The sequence below is a fragment of the Crocodylus porosus genome, unplaced genomic scaffold, assembly GCF_001723895.1.
Source record: "Crocodylus porosus isolate Cpor-Errol unplaced genomic scaffold, CroPor_comp1, whole genome shotgun sequence".
Lineage (NCBI taxonomy): Eukaryota > Metazoa > Chordata > Crocodylia > Crocodylidae > Crocodylus > Crocodylus porosus.
Window position 1 is genome coordinate 10,475,935 of NW_017728928.1, and position 18,407 is coordinate 10,494,341.

The following is an 18,407-nucleotide window of genomic DNA, read 5'->3' on the forward strand; positions in this document are numbered from 1 at the left end:
AGGGATTTCTGCCTCTTCCGCAGCACAATGACAGCTCCTTCCTCCACCGTAGCACGGCAGCCCCAGCCTGGGTCCTTCCCCACGCGGGTGCTCAGTGCTCCTTCCTAGCCAGGGCCAGGCTGGGTGACACAGCACTAATCATGAGTGACGAGCAGAGAGCGAGGGGAGCCACGGAGACAGAAAAATCTGTTCTCACCTCCCCCCACCCCGAAGGAACGACTGCCAACACGATCACACCCAACTGAAAGGAACAGCCATGTTCTGGGGATTGGCTTAACATTTGCAGGGACTGCAGCAAGCAGCCTTGTGAGCAACAAACCCTCCTGGCTGAGGGGACCATGCTGCAGGCAGGTGACTGCTCCAGGCCCCAAAACGCAGAAGGCCCGGGGTTGGGAGGCGCCATCGGGAACATGGGGCCAGCACTGGGCTTGTGAGAACTTAGGAACTGGTGAGCAGGTTCATGGGACTTGGTTCTGGGAGGGTCTGGAGCACTAGAGCAAAGCTGGGGGTGTCTGAGGCTCTGGCTCCTCCTTTCCCCTGGAGGGGGACCAAGAGGAGTCAACATACAAGCTCCTGGGTGAGTGCTGCAGCTCTCGCCTGGAGGATGTGTGGGTGGGTGCTAAGAAGATGCTACATTTCCAGGCAGAAGCCAAATCGATCGCGGTAACCTAGATACATGTGCAATTTGGTGCCGCCAGCCGGGCCGGGGACGTTCCGCCTGGAACAAGCGTTTCTCTGGAGGCTGCGGAGCTGGGAGCAACAGGCCCAGCCTGGGAGCCCCTGGTAAACACACATGCTCTGTGCTCGTGGCTGCTGCATCAATTAGGTTCCAGGGGATGGGCTGACAGAATGAGCCTCTGTGCCATTTCTTTGCATCAGGGAGACACCCTGGGAGAAGGCTACGCAACTCCTTCTCACTAGTAGGAGAATGAGGCCCAGCAGCTGGAAGGAGCACTGGGGGAGCAGGACGGATCAAACAGTGAGGCAAGGCTGGGAGACAAGGAGTAAGGGGGGATGTGTCTGGGCACCATGGGTGGGGGGCAGCAAGGTCTGCAGGAGGATCATGTTGACCCTACCTTGTTTGGAGAGAAGATGGAGCGGATGCAGCGCAGCAGCTCTTTAGTGTCGTCTCCTTCTGGGTCTCCACAGATAACAACCTGCCCGGAGAGAACCAGTTGCAGAGGGGGACATAAAAATTGGGTCTGCATGTACATCAGGCCAACCCCCTGCTATGGTAAATAAAGTATAACCCCACCAGCTCCTATTTACTCCCATTTATGAACTCAAAGAACTGCAACATGCTGCACAGGGACCAACACACAAACCACTGGGGACTCGCTGCCCCCTACCCCATGGGTATGCAGCCACCTCTGGGATGAAACACAACAGCTGTTCAATCAGCATTGGCCAGTCTATGGATACATTTAGGGCTAGAGGTGGATCCCTGAACAGGACTCAGAACTGGAATCTCATCAGGAGACAAGGGCTAATGCACTGAGCGCACTGGGCCTTCCTAGGCACAGAAAGGAGAGCCGGGGTTTCAGGTCAGACATCCTCTTTGCTCTCAGAGAGAAGAGCACCACCTCCTGCAGGATGGCACCTCATGCTGGGTGCAGGCCTAGTCCTGCTCAAGGCAAGGCAGGGTCTCCTCTCCAAGAGCCTTCATCTGTCTGAATTAAGGGTGAGTACCTCAGGGACAGAGGATAGTGAAAGGTGCTTGGTGGCCAGAGGCAAAGCCTTGTCCCTGCCTCACAGAAGGGTCTCTGCCCCACTGTGACCCATAGAAGTGCCCCCCAGCATCAAGACCAACCCCCCAAGGCTGGGGATGGACTGAATTCCTGCTGCAGCAAAGACAAAGCAAGCATGTGCACAGCAGTAACTGCAGGACAGAGGGGGGCTCTGCTTCTCCAAGCCAACAGCAACATGGTTGAGGAGTGCGAGGCAGGAACAGGCAATCCATATAAACAGAGAGCAGGAGGGAGGCAGAGCCCTAGCCTGACATCTCCTGGGAGAGCGGCTCTGTCCCTTTCTCCCCTCTCCTGTGGGCTGCTGTCATGTGTCAGCCTAGGAAGTACCATGTTGTACCCAGGACGATGCACATCAGAAAAGTGATGGCTTCTCCTGTGCTGCTCCCAGAGAGGACGACACTCACTGACCTGCGGTTAATCTGCAGCCCCAGGTTGTTAATCTAAGCAGTCAGAGGAGGCTGAGCTGGGACACAGGGGATGCAGACAGAAGGGGAGTGGGTCACCACCCAGCGACCTCCCACATGCATTTAGGAGCACATTAGCCCTGCATGTGGCTTGCTCGACACTGAAAGGCTTCTTGCAAGCCGGGCCTGTGGCATGACACAAGTGTGTCAGTGCTCAGCACCTGGCTCGGCCATCTGGATCATCAGAGAGAGCCATACCCACCCCCCTGCAGCCCTGAGGGCCTTCTTGCTGCTCCCCGACTAACCTGTCTGCACTGCAGCTCGTCAGGGGAGAACTGGAGAGGCAGACAGCAGGGAACACGAGAGAGACCATGGTGGAGAGAGGTAAACCATCAGAGCCCAGCTCCACCCCCTGCCCCAAGAGGAGAGAGGAGGTCTGCTGCTGATTAGCAACCTTTGCCACTATTACACATTTCTGGCCATCTCCAACAGACACAGCCAGACAGACTAGAAGACAACCAGACAGCCCATCCCATCCACTCTCCTGTCCTGGGCTGTGGCCAGATCCGGCTGTTTCAGAGGATGGTGCCAGAGCCCTGCAGGAGGGAGTTCAGAGCCAGCCTGCCCCAGGGAAAGCAGCCTCCTCTTCCTCTCAGCCAGAGGCTGGCACAGGCCAAAAGGCTGGAGAGAGGGGAGGATGCCCACATGGCATACACCTTCATGGGGCCGTGAGGAACTGCAGAGTGAAGAGAAGCTCCGGGGATGGCGATCTGCCTCTCAACACTGCACGCAGCTGGCTCAGGGCTCTCTGCGCACAAGGGGCTCTCCCTTCCCACAGACTTCATCCAGCCAGCGGTGGGCTAGAGACAGGAGACAGGGATGTCCACATGCCCCTCTCTGTTGGGGCGACAGGAAGGGCGCATTCCTCAATGATGCGAAGTGGAAGAGATGACATGCATCTTGTGCCCGGCGTATGCTCCCGCATAGCAGGACTGCCAAGTTTGATTCCTACCTCCCTCACTAATCTGTTGTGACCTAACCGCTCCATGCCTCAGCTTCCCCTGCTGAAAAGGGGGCTGACAGGCCCTCCCAAGGGAGCTGCAGGGTTTAAGTGTCTGGCTGTGCTGAGCTCTGCAGGGCATGGATGGAAGGCACAAACAGTGACTGTTGCTCTAGGGACACTTTGCAGCCATCCGTCCTCCCAAGCCCACACTGTGTGGCCAAGCCCTGGAACAGCCTGCGATGGGGCAGTTGCCCTGGTCCTGCTGTGCACCCCTCCCATGTCTACATCAAGGCAGTGCTCAGCCCCTCTATCCTGAGCTGTCACCACCCATCATGACAGAGCTCTGTGGTCAAAGCTGTGGCGTCTTAGTCCCTGCCACGTTTATATATATTACAAAACTGACTGGTGAATTGTGCAATAAATTTAGTCCAGCTGCACATGCAAAGTAATTATCACGGAATAAAAATGCCAAATCATCTATTAAAAGAGCCACCCTGCTACAGAGTTAGTGCCTGAAGACATGTAATAACTTTACTGCTGGTTTCTATCCAGCTTTAATTTCAATGTGTGGCAGGCCCAGAGAGACCACTGGGAAACCAGGAGGCAGGACCATCCCACCTGGAGCTGCTGTCCCAAAGCCAGATCAGGACAATGGTGACAGGCACACAATCACCCACCCCGCCCCTACACCAGCTCCTAAGAACCAGCTCTGCCCCAGCCTCTCCCTTCCCAGATATGTATGTCAATGCTAACACATGCACAGAGAGCAGCCCACATGCCTGACCCCATACAAACGCATGCAGCACGCTGGCCTGGGCCCTACCTGTTTCAGGGTGTGGTGAAAGGCTGCAGTGGCTCGAGCCATCTCCGGCAGAGACACAGGGATCTTCAGCAGCCTCTCTGAAAAGGCTGCCAGGATCTGCCCAGCTTTCTCCACCCAGTCCACACGGCCGAAGTAACAGGCTGCCCTGAGCAGGTTAGTGACGGCAACGGAGTTGGCGTTGGGCTCTGCCCCATCTTGGTCTGTGGGAAAACGACAGCCCATCAGCCATCCTGCCCGGTGCCACGGGGGCAGCACTGACCTATGGGTGACACCAAGGCCTGGCTCCACTAATACTGTGACCCACCCAGAGACTACCATTGTAGCCCCAAGGCTTGTCTAACTGGCATGAGGCTGCCCCAGCAGCTGTCAAGTTAGCATCCCATTGTGCCATGCTGGAGACTGAGGGTGACATTTCAAGATGTGGCTCTTGCTCTCTAGGCTGGGTAGAGGATGACCATGACAGCTAAGGTGTTGTACTGGGGTACATACCACATCCCAGCTACCTTGGGTCGGTCAGGCCAGTCACCTCCCAGGGCAGCTGGGTGGGCACTGCTGCGAATGCAGCATACCCATCTTTGCTTAAAGCACAGAACAACTGAGCCCAGGACAACCGAGGCTCAGGTTCTCATCGGTGCTACACAGAAGCAGAGCTTAGGGGGGCACCGATAGAGATTTTTGGGGCCAATTCCAATATCCGATTTGTAAGGAGTCATATCAGCTGATACTGATCTGATTTCCGACACAGCGTGAAGAGCTGCATCCAGCTGGTAAGTTCGTTGTGGTGGAAGAAGAGGGGGGAAGGAAAGGGAGTGGGAGGAGGGAAGGGGCAGGGGCAACCAAAGCAGGGTGGGGCACGGGACGGACCCACGGCTGGTTGGATGAGGGCGGTGGGGACAGCTCCCCCCGCTGCACACACCCTGGCAGAGCATGTCCCCAGATGTGCACAGGGCAGGGCAGGGCAAGGCAGGCAGGCTGCAGGTACTGGCTGGAGCTGGGGCTCCACCAGGCTCTTCTCATTGTGGGCTGGGCTTGGAGCAGGGGTACTGAGGGGGCTGCAGCCACCCCAATTTTCACCATAGCTCCCCCCTAGTGCTGCTGCACACCCAGCAAAGTCCTGGCTCTTCCTGGCACATGGGGGGAGGCGGGGGTTGAGCCAGGAAGAGCTGGGGCTGCACCGGGTGTGCAGTGGTGCTGGGACGGAGCTACAGCAAAATTTGGGGTGGCTGCAGCCCCCACCCCAAGCCCAGTCCCTGGCAAGAAGAGCCTGGTGAAGCCCCAGCTCCAGCCCACCGCTGCAGCCCGCCTGGGGGGCACACTCTCCCCGTGACCTCCTCAGGTGCATGCAGATGCGGGAGCCACCCCCCCCCTCCCGACAAGCCGTGGGTCCGTCCCATGCCCTGCCCCACCCTGGCAGCCCGTCTCTGCCCCCTCCCTTGCCGCAGGGCAGGGTGGGTTGATCTGCACCCCCCCCATGCCCCTTCCCTTCCACCACAATGGACTTACCAGCTGGAGGCAGCTCTCCACGCTGCCAGCTGTGCTCCTCGCAGCCTGAGTGCTGTGCTGCGGCTGCACGCACGATGGGCATTTATCAGCCAAATTATCAGCCTCATTGGGCCGATTTTCTTTATATCAGTACCGATCTGACATCAGACCGTTGTATCGGTGCATATCTAGTAGAGCTGGGCCTGACATCACATTAAAGCCTGCATTAAAGGCTCCTGGGAACCCAGCCCATCTCCGCAGCACACTTACCATCCTTCAAGCGGAAGAGCAGTGAGGAGTCTCCAGCCTCACTGGAGAAATAGGCAAAGCCTTTGTTGTCCCAGAAGAGCTCATCCTGCTTATGCTGGAGCTGCAAAGCCCATTCCAGCCAGCTCGGGTTCAGCGAGGCCTCGTACAGGTCAAAGAGGGCCTGGATCACAAAGACATAATCCTCCAGGAAGCCCTGGATGGGCATGGTGCTACAGAGATAACAGGGAAGGACCGTGGAGCTGCCTTACTAGAAAAGACCAGCAGTTCAGGGAGCCAGCCAGACCCACTTCCATGGGGGGCCCAGTTGGCAAACACTCGGCCTCTTCTCTCTCTACTGCTTTATGCCTGGGCTGATGTCAGGGCCTGCACTGGAGCTCAGTCAGCTTAAACCTGGTGAGAACCCAGTAATGGGGGGTTCTAACCTGACACCAAGTCTCTCCTCAGGCACACAGCTCCCAACAAACGTAGCCCCCAGGGGCTTGTAAAGTAACAGACTAAAGTAGGTACCGAAGGCTTGATCCTGCTTTCCAGGCACCCACACCTCCCACTGAGTCAGAGACAAAGAAGGAAGCCCCACATCTTTTGGAGTCAGATCACGAGTCTCCAAAGCACTAAGAAGGGTGAACGGCATCTGAGCGGCCATCCAGTATCCCGTGCCACCTCCATGTCACCCATGTACCTGTGCCTGGCACAAGCAGCTGGCAACAACCTTGCTAGCAGCATTCCCTTATCGGGAGGAAGCAATACCCGCCCTCCCCGATAGCAGCTGGGCTCCACCAGGCACATAATAGGACATCCAAGCTGTGGTAACTGGCTCACCAGGCAAACAACCCTGTGCAAATTGCCTTAATCCCTGTTGACACAGGCCTAATTTATGTTTGCCCAAGGGTGCAGAATGGCTAGGAAGGAACAGGGCAGAGAGGAAGGGCCAGAGCCTGAGGCTGCTGGCTCCTGTTGTCACAGCCTTGACCGTGTTTACTCCAAAGGCTGAAGAGACTCCCGTTGCCAGGGTGCGGCACGGCACAGGGCTGTACAGCTAGCTCCTTGGGTGCCTGCAGGGAGGACAAGTGCCTTCTGTCCCTGCATTTGTGTATGCTCAGCTGATATGTGCATGCTTCATGAGTGTGCACGTGGCTTGTGCTTGTGTGCGTGTGTGTTCAGCCATTCACAGTGCGGCGTTGATCTAGGCACTCCAAGCCCTGGCTCCTCACAGAGACATCAAAGGTGCTAGCCAAGATCAAAGACAGCCCTGCGGTAAAGCAAAGGCCCTGAGTTTCCCTGCTGGAAAGCTTTTCATCAGGAGGGAGAAGCTGCAGTGGGAGCCAGCTGTCTGTGCCACCCCTAGATCTCAGGACTGTCAGCTCCATTTGGCAGACTGGGACCTTGTGGCTCAGGCTGGGCAGCATCCTGGGGCCCAGAACCCAGGCTATATCCACCGGTGCATGCTGCCAGTGCTTTCCCCATGCCTGCTTGTGCTAAGGGTGGGCTCAGAAGCAGCTGCTTGGAGCCAGCGCACTGGGGCTTCCCTATGGGCAGCAACTGGAGCACGGCTGCAATAGAAGGTGCTTTGGTAACGTCCCGGCCAGGTGTACCAATGCCCCCACCACAGGCATGAGCAGCAGATCCTGCACTGGGTCCCTGGCATCACTCAGCAGCAAGCACCTCAGGAGGATTTGACCTGAATTCCCTCAAGCTCTGGCAGAGCCCTTCCCCACTGAGCTGAACTAATCTATCCCCAGCCACATGCACAAGAGACAGGCCTGCATGTACAGAAGCTGCTGCTACCTCCAGCCCTGAGGAGCAGGGGACACCAGCCAGGCCAACTCCCTCTGTTTACTACCCAGGTCAGGGTATCAGTGGAGAAGGGGGCCCTCTGGCTTGGGGTCCACTCCTCCCCAAATCAACACAGCAGCAGTGTCCTACTTCAGTGCCGGCCTCCTGTTCTGGCAGTGGTAGAGGTGCCTAGAGGGGTGCTGGGCACAGACCATGAAGGGCAGTGTGTTTGGCTTGTTGGTGGGTAGGTGGCAGACTCTAAAGGGAATCCCCATGCAGTGTGCTCAGCTCAGCAGGAAGGCTGAGGGCAGCAGAGGCACTGGGGAAGGAGTGGGGGTTGAGAAGCCAGCAGGACACATTTCCACTCACTGCAAACACGTCAGCAGTCCCACCTGACTGTGGGCACCCCCAGCTACTCATCTTAACACAGACTGAGGAACTAAGAATTATCTGGGTTCTGGTGCCACAGGGACAGAGGCCTCCAAAGTACAGCAGAACACATCATGCAGACTGAGCAGGCAGATGGAGAACTGCCTTAGCTCTGGGGACAAGCAGCAGCTCTCTCATTGCCCAAACGAACCTAAGTATCTGCTCCAAGCCCTGCCTGTCAGGCCCTGAACTGAGAGGATGCCAGGGCAGATCCCCTCCTTGCCCCATCCATTCCTTATCACCCCTGCCCTCCAGAGGCCTGCTGGGATTGCAGATACCATCATCTCTTAAGCCAAGGTGTCCCCCACCCTGGCCACACACCCACCTCTGCTCTACTATGTTGTCTTTGCCCCGGTAGCAGCTGCGAAGGAGGCGCCCGCTACTGGCATCAAACAAGTGGCTTCGCAGGAAGTCAGCAGCACACGTGGCCCGGCTGATGTACTCCTCCTTGCCAAGGATGGCCCCGCTCTGAGCAAAGCCTGAGATCATCAGCCCTGTGTAGTGAACAGACACAGAAGCAGAGACTTGCTCAGGCCTAGGGTCAAGGCCATTCACTGATCAGAAAGCTTGGTTCATCTACTCCACGTGACAGTTATCATCCACAACCTTCCTGCCAGGCTGATGGTGGGATGGGGTCTCATTTACCGTTTCCTGCAATCAGCTTAAGCTACACTATAAGCTGCTTCTCCTCGCAGTGACAGGGGCTGGAGAAAGGCTCCAAAATGCTGGTTATACCAAGAGGGAGAACGGACTCTCTGCAAAGGCTCTCCCACAGCTACTGCGTACCACAACCGCCCCTCAGGACTCAGCTGCCAGATGGTCTTAGCCAGCAGATCCTGTTTTATGTAGAGGGAACTGCAGCTGAGACACTGAGGTTATCAGTTTGTATGGGATGCCTGGATACATACTAGAGGCAGCCACTAAGCTTGCCTCCCCCCATGCCACCCTGCTGTACCAGTGCTGGCCATTGGCTGATCCTAGCCTGGGACTTGAACCCAAGACCTTGCAGTGCTGCTCTGCATGGATGCTTGCTTTTACAGTTCATACTACCTCTAAGGCTGTAGCATGGAAAACACAGGTAAGGTTCTGCTGCCCCCTGCTGGGCAAGGGGGGGACAGGCCCAGGGTGGTCCAACCAGCCTGGCTTCGCTCAGCAAAGACCCTGCTCTTCTCCCAGCTGCACCATGGGCTGGAGGAGAGTTGCACTGGGAATGAAGAGGACCCCTGGGCCAGACCTGCAGAACCATCTGCCAGGTGCCTTCCCAGGAGGGCCCCCCACCAGACCCAGGGACCTGGAGAAGAGAGGTCGGAGCCCTCAGCACCAGCGGCCCACCCAACCAGGAGCAGAAGGGGTTGGGGGTAGACCCTGGGCAGCAAAAGGAAGGTGCAATGGAAACCAGGGGCTGTGCTAAGGGAGAGACAGAAAATGAGAGTCTGGGGTTACCTCCTGCCTGCTGTGGGGCTGCCCTGAAGGGGAATCCCATGTGCCCAGTAGGGCAAAGGAACAATCAACCACCCTCCCCATCCAGAGTCCGTCATTTCCGTGTGCCCAGGAGGCTGCCAGCTGCCCTCCAAGACCCTCTGCAGCCTCCTATGACACAGGTATGGAGGAGCCAGCAGCCCCATGCAGAGAATCAAACGCACTGGAATCAGACTGCACTGCTCCCTACTGACGATGAACCCAGGCCCTGTGTACCTCCCCTCTGACCCATTTCTCACTGCCTAGTGGCAGTGGCAATTAATAACAGCAGCCTTCCAATTACCAGTCTCTCTGCAGATCTCAGTGCTTCCTAGGATGGGCTGCCCCGTCCCAGGCACACACTGCAGCAGGGCTAGATTAAAGTAGGGGCAGGCAGGTCCCAGGATAGAGACCCTGCTCTTGGAATCATGTGATAAAAGGCTGAATCCCAGCTCCCACCTAAGACTTCTGTGTCTTTTCAGGCCTCACCCTGGTGGAGAAAAGCTTGACAAGGCCACTCAAGTGTAACAGATGCTGCCTGAGTCTGCAGAAAGCCTGCAACAGTTGGAGGTGGGAAGACCCCAGCCCATGTCCAGCAGGGGGTAGAACCACAGCACAAGTCACTGCAGGGCAATGGAAGCCCTGTGTCATGGTGAGCCACAGGGAGGATGAAGAGGCCCTGTCTCACCGTTCCAGGATGCCAGCATCTTGGAGTCCAGATGAGGCCGTGGTCGCTGGGCCCGGACCTCTGACAGCCGCTCCCGGCTCTTTGCCAGCAGGGCCTTCAGATGGTCCAGCTCCAGACCGAACCTAGCTGCTGTCAGCTCCAGGGAATACTGCACAATCAGGACGTTCTTGCCTTTAAGCTCATTGTATGGGTCCTGCAATGACAGCCCAGCTACATCACAGCAGTGCCGGGGACATGTACACTGGTGCTTTCAGACACCTAACTTGCTCACTGAAGCCTCGGGGACCCACGAGAGCCACAACCTGACCCCACCTGCCTTACCTAGGCTGGGGCATCCTCTGAGAATCTCTAGCTATGCAGTTCTCTCCTAGGACCTACCCAGTCCCACATCACTCCTTCCCATAACCCCGCTGCAGCACTCCCCTCTGGGCTGCTGTATGTCTGACTACCAGAATCCCCCCCCGTGGCATCTCCTAGCACCTGGGACAACTGGCTTTTGAATCTTCCCCTCCACTACATCCACTAGTGAGGTCCAGAATTGTGTCCCCCGCAACCCCTTTCCCAAAGCCTCAGGCCAGCGCCCCCAACTTACCTTCATGGGGCTTACATTCCCGCCCTCCTTCACCCCATAGTGATGCATGAAAATGTCTGCCAGCGTCTTCCTGTCTGAATCCCCCTCCAAAGGGTCTGGAAGGAAGGCCCGGATTTCCTCTGCCGTCCACACGCAGAAAGCCCCCTCCTGCTTCTCTTTGGACTTGGCTGTGCGATAGGAATCTGCATCCTCCGCACTGTAGAACCCTCCGGCCTGAAACGCCACAGCAGAGCCCACACAGGGCAGAAATGGCAACGCTCCCCCCCAGATGCTCTGTCCTCACTAATAATGAATCAGCTAGCCAGCAGGAGGTGATGCTGGGATAAAAAGAGGGACATATGCAGAAGCTACAAAAAAATCTCCACTCTAGGCACTGCAGGACAGACAAGGCCTGGGGAAATCTGTCCAGCCACCCAAGGGTAGTGTGGGGATGAGACAGGAGAGCACAGGCTAAATCACTGACCCGTCCAAGCCAGTAGAGGCAGAGGATACCCAGGGGCTGGGTTTGAGCCCAGAGAAGTCTGCTTCAGGGAGGGCAGAGGATCTGACCATCCCTGGGGCAGCGAGCATTACTCCTGGCAAGCCAGAGTGGCAGCAGCATGAGATTGGGAGGAGAGACACAAATAGCCCTGAGCTTAGGTGCTGACTTACCCTGTCACTCAAATCCCGGGAGACATAGAGCAGGATGTCGGTGGCAACATCTGCAAAGAATTCATCGCCAGAAATCTGCATGAGACAAGGAGCATTTTATTTCCAGATCACAAGAACGGGGCTGGGGCAAGGGGCACTCCTGTGCTAACTCAGAGCTGAGGAGCAGAGGAGCCAGGAAAGGGAAAAACCCAATGCGAGGGCTCCAGAACATCAAAGCCACGATGGGATTGGAGGGACCAAGTGTGGGGGAATCTGCTGGCTTCCGTGAGTTATTCAATATTTATGCCAAGGTCCCCGAGAGCAGGGTACAGTCCAGAACTCAACTCCTTTGAAAGAATTGCTCTTCCTTGCATTTGAAACCTCACAGTAGCAGCAAGTGCTCCCCAGGGCCCCTCCTGCCTCCCAGGGGAGTATCTCAAAGGGACTCAGGCTGGCATAGAGAGAAGCCTGACTGGGAGAGGTGGAGAGTTCTTGTAATCTGCTTCCTGTCCAGAGCCCATGGGGAGTGAGCCCACTGCTCTTAGTGCAGATCCTGAGGGTCAGTGTCCTATCACACCAACACCCATTACTGGGAGTCTCCTGTCAGGAACGGGGCACATAACTATGGTGCCGTGAAGATATCTGTGTGGACACTGCCTGTGCCACTCACAGCCCTGTTTGTTAAGTGCCACAGCCCCATTTGAGGTCAGGACCCCTCATTTGGGAACAGCTGTCCTAGAGCCTGCTGTTACTTTTACTTATGCTCTTGTGTAACTAGGAGTTAGACAAGGTCCCCTCATTGTGGTAACAATGAACTCCCATCCTCACTGCTGCAAACTCTGTCCTCTCTGGGCATTTCACCAGGAAGAAGTCAGCCAGCAGCTTTTGCCTCCCCACACCTCCGCCCAAGAGTTTCTGCATGAGACACGGACCTGAAATCAGGCTCCACATGAAAGTGGTGTCTGTCTCAGCGTCCGCCTCGGTGGCAGAGGACAGCTGGCAAGCCTCCCAAAGAGCTTGCTCAGGCTTGTCCCCTCACCACAGATAACACACACACTCCAGACTCGACCATCAGGAAAGAGGCCCTTCTCGCTGAGAGGCTTCTGCTCATCGACCAGTTCTTTGTAGCCCCATCTCAGAGCCCTACGTAATCACTCGGGGTAAGAGCTATGTTGGCCATACCTGAAACGCCTTGGCATATGTTGCTGCCAGCTGCCCCTGGTCGTACAGCATCTTCTCAAAGTGAGGAACGTGCCACCTCTGGTCAGTGGAGTAGCGGTGGAATCCCTGCAGAGAGAGAAAGGAAACATGAGTCTCCAATTCATGGGTCACTGAGCTGTCCTGGTGATTTTGTCTTTGGAGCTAGCTTGTCAAAGGAGAGTGTTTCAAGACACCTAAGCATGGTCCTCCCAAGAAACTGCATCACTAAGGACCATCTGACACCCCGTGCCTCTTACCTGGGCAATGTGATCATGAATCCCACCATAGGCCATCATCTTGAGGGTGTGCAGAGCCATCTGCAAGGCCCGTGCACCATCAGGAGAGGTCCGGTGCAGGGCCCAGTACGTGAAGAGGAAGTTCAGATTGACTGGAACACAACAACAAAGGCAAATGCTTGGAGTCAGGTCTGTGCCCAGCGATGATCCCTGCTCTTGGGATGTCTCTGTTAGAAGGTAACGAGCTGACCTGGCGTGGGGAACTTGGGGAACTCTGAAAAGCCACCATACTCTTCATCATATGACTCAGACAGCTGCTGGAAGCATCGGGTCATCACCTCAGATGAAGGTGGGGGCGACTCCTCGCTCCTGATGCCAACCTCAGCCCTTGTGAGCAGTGCATCTGTGATCCTCTGGCTGTTCTCCAAAAGGGCCTCTTTGTTTCGCTTCCACTAGGCAGAAGAACAGGGAAGAGGTCAGTCCTGCCCCACCTGCTGCTCTTGGCCTCCCTGTGCTTTTCATGACCCTGGAGCTACCAAAGGCCTCCCTCCCCATCCATACAAAATTTCTTCTGTTCTTCAGACCTTCCAGAGCTCTGAGCCTATTCCTTTATGCTGATCCCTCAGCAGGTGTACTCTCTCGCTACCTGACCTCAACATCCTGCATTTAACTCACTTGCCCCCTCAACCCAGCCCAAATGTCCTCATTTCCCAAGTCCCCAAATCCACCTCCGCCCAGTAGCCCTCCCAACCCAACAGTCAGTGTTAATACCGACAGCCCGTCTGACTTCCCTGCCCTGGATCTCTGCTGTTTCCAATGAGAACCCCAAAACCTACCACTGAAGCTCAAACAGAAAACTACGCACCTGATCAACAATTCGCAGCAGCACCGTCTTAAAGCCGACTCGGTAAATTCCATCGTCAGGGGGAAAATATGTCCCGCCTACAAAGGGTTTGAGGTCGGGAGTCAGCCACACGCTCATCGGCCAGCCCCCTCCACTGCTGGTTGCCTGAAAGAAAAGCCATAGATGAGCTATCATCTCCACTGCCCCGGGAGATCCTGTGTGTCTACCTGTGCCTGGAAGAGTGGTTCTCCACAGCTTCTTATCCACTGCACCCTGCTTTTCTCATCATCACCCTCCTCACCTGCACAAAGGTCATGTAGACTTTATCCACATCGGGCCGCTCCTCGCGATCCACTTTTATGCAGACAAAGTTCTCGTTGAGAATCCGGCCAATCTCCTTGTTCTTGAAGGACTCCTCCTCCATCACATGGCACCAGTGGCAGGTGGAATAGCCGACTGAAAATACATACTGCCAATTAAAGAAAGGCTCCCGGCTGAACGGAGGCACAAATGATGAGAGCTGTTAGATTGTGGGATATTGTCCCAAGGGGACCGACGGGGTCTCCACCAGGCTGGCCATCTACAGATCAGACAGGAGAGCAGACAGTAGGAAACAAGCCTACATCAGGGAATGGAGGCCAACTTGTTATTTGCATTGCTAACTCCTGTCTCAACGACTCTGGTAACCAAGACAGAGCCCAACTTTGACTGGAGTCCAAAATTGCCTGATCACAGAGTCCTCAGGCACAAGATCCTCAAGGCAATCTTCTCCCAGAGGTCAGAGTGCTCTTCAGGTACCAGCCTCAGACAAAGCAGCAGGGCTTACGGCATGATTTACACATGTACGCACAGGAAAGCGAAGTGCATTTGCTTCATTACCTGACAGAAAGATCAGTTTGTTTTCTTTTTTGGCTTTATCAAAGGCTTCCTGGCCCCATGGGTACCTAGGGAGAAAGAAAAGGGGGGGGGAAAGAAAAAAAAGGCTTATGCCATTAGAGCATCACATGGGGTCAAGGCATGGTCTAAGACAAGCAACTGAGCAGCTGTCGCTAACCAAGACCTATTTAGTCCTATTAGGGCCATGCGAAATTTCACCAAGTGTTTCATTTCGAAGCTGTTTCAACATGTTTCGAGCTCGAAACAGCAATATCTAAATGAAATAAAAAGCTTCAAAACAAAATGGGGGCGCTCAAAATGTTTCGAAAGTTTCAAAATGTTTTGAGTTTTGAAGCAGCCGGGTGGCGAGAGGCTGGGGAGAGCCAGGGCTGCACTCTGAGCAACTCCGCAGCCCCATGGAGCTCAGTCCAGCGCCAGGAGGCACAGCGCAGCCCTGGCTCTCCCCACCTCCCACCACCAAGCTGAGCTCCATGGGGCTGCGGAGCTCCTCGGAGCACAGTCCCAGCTCTCCCCTGCCTCCTGCCACCAGGCCAGATGACAGGAGCCTGCTACTGCTGCCTGGGGCCAGCGGCAGCATCAGTCTTCCCTGGCACTGGGCATGGGCTGCACCCAGCGCTGGTCCCAGGTGGCAGTAGCAGCCTTGTGTCATCCGGCGCAGATCTGCGGGCCCGTACCCCCAGAAGGAGTCCGGCGCAGCCCCACAGCTCCCCTGGGGGTGCAGGCCCCCAGATCTGTGCCAGATGACAGAAGGCTGCCACTGGCGGCAAGCATCACGAGTTTTGCTTTTTGACATTTGAGATGCAGTTTCCAAGAAACCTCTGCACCTATCTCCTTGAAACTTGGCAGGTTTCATGCCCTCAGGTTTCATCCAAATCAGGCAAGAAATGACAAAGTTTTAGGCATTTGCATGATTGTAGCCTATGGGTAAAATGTCAAAATGCACTGAAACAGAGAAACAGTTTCAACGAAATGAAACAGGACAGTGTTTCGAAACGAAATGAAACAAAACACTGTCCCTTCGAAACAGCAAAACGGATGCCGAAACAAAACGGTGTTTCACACAGCCCTACTATTTAGAGGTCTGGGTGGCTGGTAGCACATGGTCACCGCCAAAAGTCTCTGGAAAATAAAACATAGCAGACAAAAAGACATGGGAAATCTCTGTCCCAAGAGAGGCAGAAACAGGGCAGGGTGGCCACTTGTAGACTAACTTGTTCAACAATGCATGAGCTTTCCTAGGCAAACCTACTTCTTCAGATGCAATGAAAGGACTTGCAGAGCCCAGGGCACCCAGACAGAAAGCATGAGACATTTAGCCTCTAACAGTTTTTCACCTATTGCTGCTCAGCACCGCACCCCCTACCATCCTACCCAGCTCCGCTGCTGCAGGTAAAGCAGAAGGGACCGTTGTCTCTCACCAGTCCACGGGGTTGTGGGCATGCTGAAGGAGGTAGGGAGACTTTTCGTTAATCAGCCGGTTGGTATAACGAGGACTGCTGAGCTGGCCACCCTTCCCTCCGCTGGCCATGGCTATGCCCCCTCTCAGAAACACAGTCCTGCAAGGAGAAACACAGGTTAATTGATACCAATTCGCTTCATAGGTCCCAGGAGCAGAGCAAGAGGTGGAGGTGACAAAGCACAGGCTGCAGACACCTGGACTGGCGATGCACATGCTAGTACCCCATCCAGACCCCACCCTGGGCTGGGGCTGGGGGCCCAGATCTGCCTGTTTCTGTAACGCCGCTGGCTCCTCTCACTGCAAGACCCAAGCTCCAGTCACCAACAGAGAAGTTGAGCTCTAGGTTACCACGGGGGCCTCGGTGCGACTTACACTGCCCACAGGTCTTGGGCATGAGACTCCTTGAAGGAAGGGCCACGGTGGGCCGCATTGTGATGCGGGAGCCGTGTCACAGCTCGGCTGGGGGCAGTCGACAGCCCGGCAGCAGGGCAGACAGGCAGTGCCCTTCCCACCGGTCCACCCCCCAAAATCTGTCCTGCTCGATGCACGCAGGCCTCTGCCCCGCACTAGCTACGCTGCCCGAGCCCACGCCACAACATCCCCTGAAACGCACCAGCACCGAGGCTTTTCCCACCCACCACCCACCTGCCCCTGGGCCCGCACGCCCAGCGCTGCCCGTCTCCGCTTTGACACGCTCGTCGGGGGGCTGTAGGAGAGACCAGCTCCCCTGTCACACGCCTGCCCCCCCACGCAGCGACCCCCGTCACGCGGGGGGGGAGACTAAGGTAGGGCTGAGGCCCAGGGACTGCCCCCAGGCCAGGCCGGACTCTCGCCCTTGCTGACCCCCGACAGCCCCAACCAGCCCTGCAGCGCTCGCGAGGCCTCCCCGCCGCAGGGTCGTATCCCACCCCCTCTAGGCCAAACTTCCTCAGCCCAAGCCCTCGCTCCCAGGCCACAGCCGCCCCCCGTCGCGACCCACGGTTTGGGAAGGGCAGCTCTGCGCCAACAGCTCTCGACTTCTTTAGCGGGGCCTGCATGAGGGGAGCCCAGCTCCCCCGGCTCTGCCGCCGCCACAGCAGCCCCGGGGACGTTTTCCCGCCGGGTCTCTCCGGGCGCCCTGCCAGCACGGCCAGGCCCTTCCCCGCTGCTCGGGGCGGCGGCGGGCGGGACGGCAGCCGGGACCAGAGCAGGGGAGGCCTGTCGCCCAGGCCCGGCCCTACCTGCGCGGCGCTCGGGCCGGGCCGGCCAGGCGGCGGCAGCGGCGGAGCAGCAGGAGCGGCGCGGCCAGCATGGCTGCGGGGGCGGGCGCGGGGCGGAGTCACTCCGGATCGGGGCGGGCGTGGTGCTGAACCTGGACTCGCTCCGGATCGGGGTCCCCAGGCTGGGCTGGCCATGGCTCGGCTCCGGCTCAGATCAGCCTCGGCGTCCCCGGGGTGGCCCGAGAGTGACTCCGGCTCAGGCCGCCTAGGCTGGCACTTTCTAAGCCCCTTAAGACCTTCATACGATCCCCTGTGGCCGGGAGCCAGGCCCCGGTGGCCCCCGCCAGAGTGGGGGAAGAAAGCTGGGGGCGCCATTTGCGCGGGTGAGAAAGGCGTTGCCTGGAGGATCCTGCTGGGTGAGGCCGGCGCCTGGGCAGGCGAGCGCAGCCCCCCCGGAGCCGTCCCGTTGCCCTCCGGGGGCACCCGCTCCTTGAGCGGCATCGCAGCCCCAGGCGCTCCCTCAGGCGAGTGTATCAACCAGCCTTTAGCCTCCAGGCCTCCTCCGTTCCCAGTGCCGTGCCTTTGGCAAAACAGGCAGCCTGGGCTCCTGAGAAACTCTCCCTTGGTGTCTGTTGGCATCTTCAGGTGCTCTGGTCCCTTTGAAAAGCTGCTCTTCACTCCCTCTGGTGTAGTTGTTAATTGGGGATCATGCTGCTGATTCCCCCCTGCCCTAAACTGCTTTGGCACGAACAGCAAGCACTACATTGCAGGCCGAGGGTGTTATCTGGCCGTCCCCGGGGGCCTGCAGAGCAGGGGACCGTCTCTGCGGGTAGTTAGCTACCCAGAGCAGGACTGCGAGGAACCAGCAGTGAACTTTGTGCCTGTGTTTGTAACAGCCGCCGCCATCCGAGGGATGTGTTTGCCCTTGGTTGCTTATAATGGATGGCAACATGAATTATGCACGGGCATCCAGAGAGCAGACTCAGGCGTCTGCAAGTCTTCCCTGGCTGCAGTAACTTGGTGTTTCAGGCCCAGCAGCAGACTATATTTTATTAATGAAACCATCTAGTGCATGGGAGATGATGACAACACCCAGAGCACAGCCGTGGCACAGAGCCCCCAACAGCCCACACGCCAGCTCTGCCCACCTAGTGCATGCAGGGTCGGGGGGGCTTGCTTGTCAGAGCTCCTAGTACCACAGGACTCGATGCTCTTGTGCCTTTTCTTTTCCTTGGGCCTTGTTCTTCTCCAGGCTCGTTTCACAGTCACCTT

General features: G+C 56.9%; 1 protein-coding gene across 1 annotated transcript in view; it reads right to left on the reverse strand.

Moving 5' to 3' along the window:
• The window catches only part of SPATA20 (spermatogenesis associated 20), a 39,413-nt gene extending 23,380 nt beyond the window's left edge, over positions 1-16,033 (reverse strand). The window contains exons 1-14 of the mRNA XM_019542482.1: positions 15,896-16,033; positions 14,460-14,524; positions 13,882-14,036; positions 13,602-13,745; positions 12,987-13,188; positions 12,758-12,888; positions 12,483-12,587; positions 11,322-11,396; positions 10,671-10,883; positions 10,079-10,271; positions 8,258-8,426; positions 5,731-5,939; positions 3,979-4,178; positions 1,077-1,157 (exon numbers count right to left, since the gene is read on the reverse strand). Coding sequence (XP_019398027.1) covers positions 1,077-1,157; positions 3,979-4,178; positions 5,731-5,939; positions 8,258-8,426; positions 10,079-10,271; positions 10,671-10,883; positions 11,322-11,396; positions 12,483-12,587; positions 12,758-12,888; positions 12,987-13,188; positions 13,602-13,745; positions 13,882-14,036; positions 14,460-14,524; positions 15,896-16,005 — 2,052 coding nt within the window. The 5' untranslated portion in view covers positions 16,006-16,033. The remainder of the gene's footprint in view (positions 1-1,076; positions 1,158-3,978; positions 4,179-5,730; positions 5,940-8,257; positions 8,427-10,078; positions 10,272-10,670; positions 10,884-11,321; positions 11,397-12,482; positions 12,588-12,757; positions 12,889-12,986; positions 13,189-13,601; positions 13,746-13,881; positions 14,037-14,459; positions 14,525-15,895) is intronic.
• Between the last annotated feature and the right edge of the window lie 2,374 nt (positions 16,034-18,407).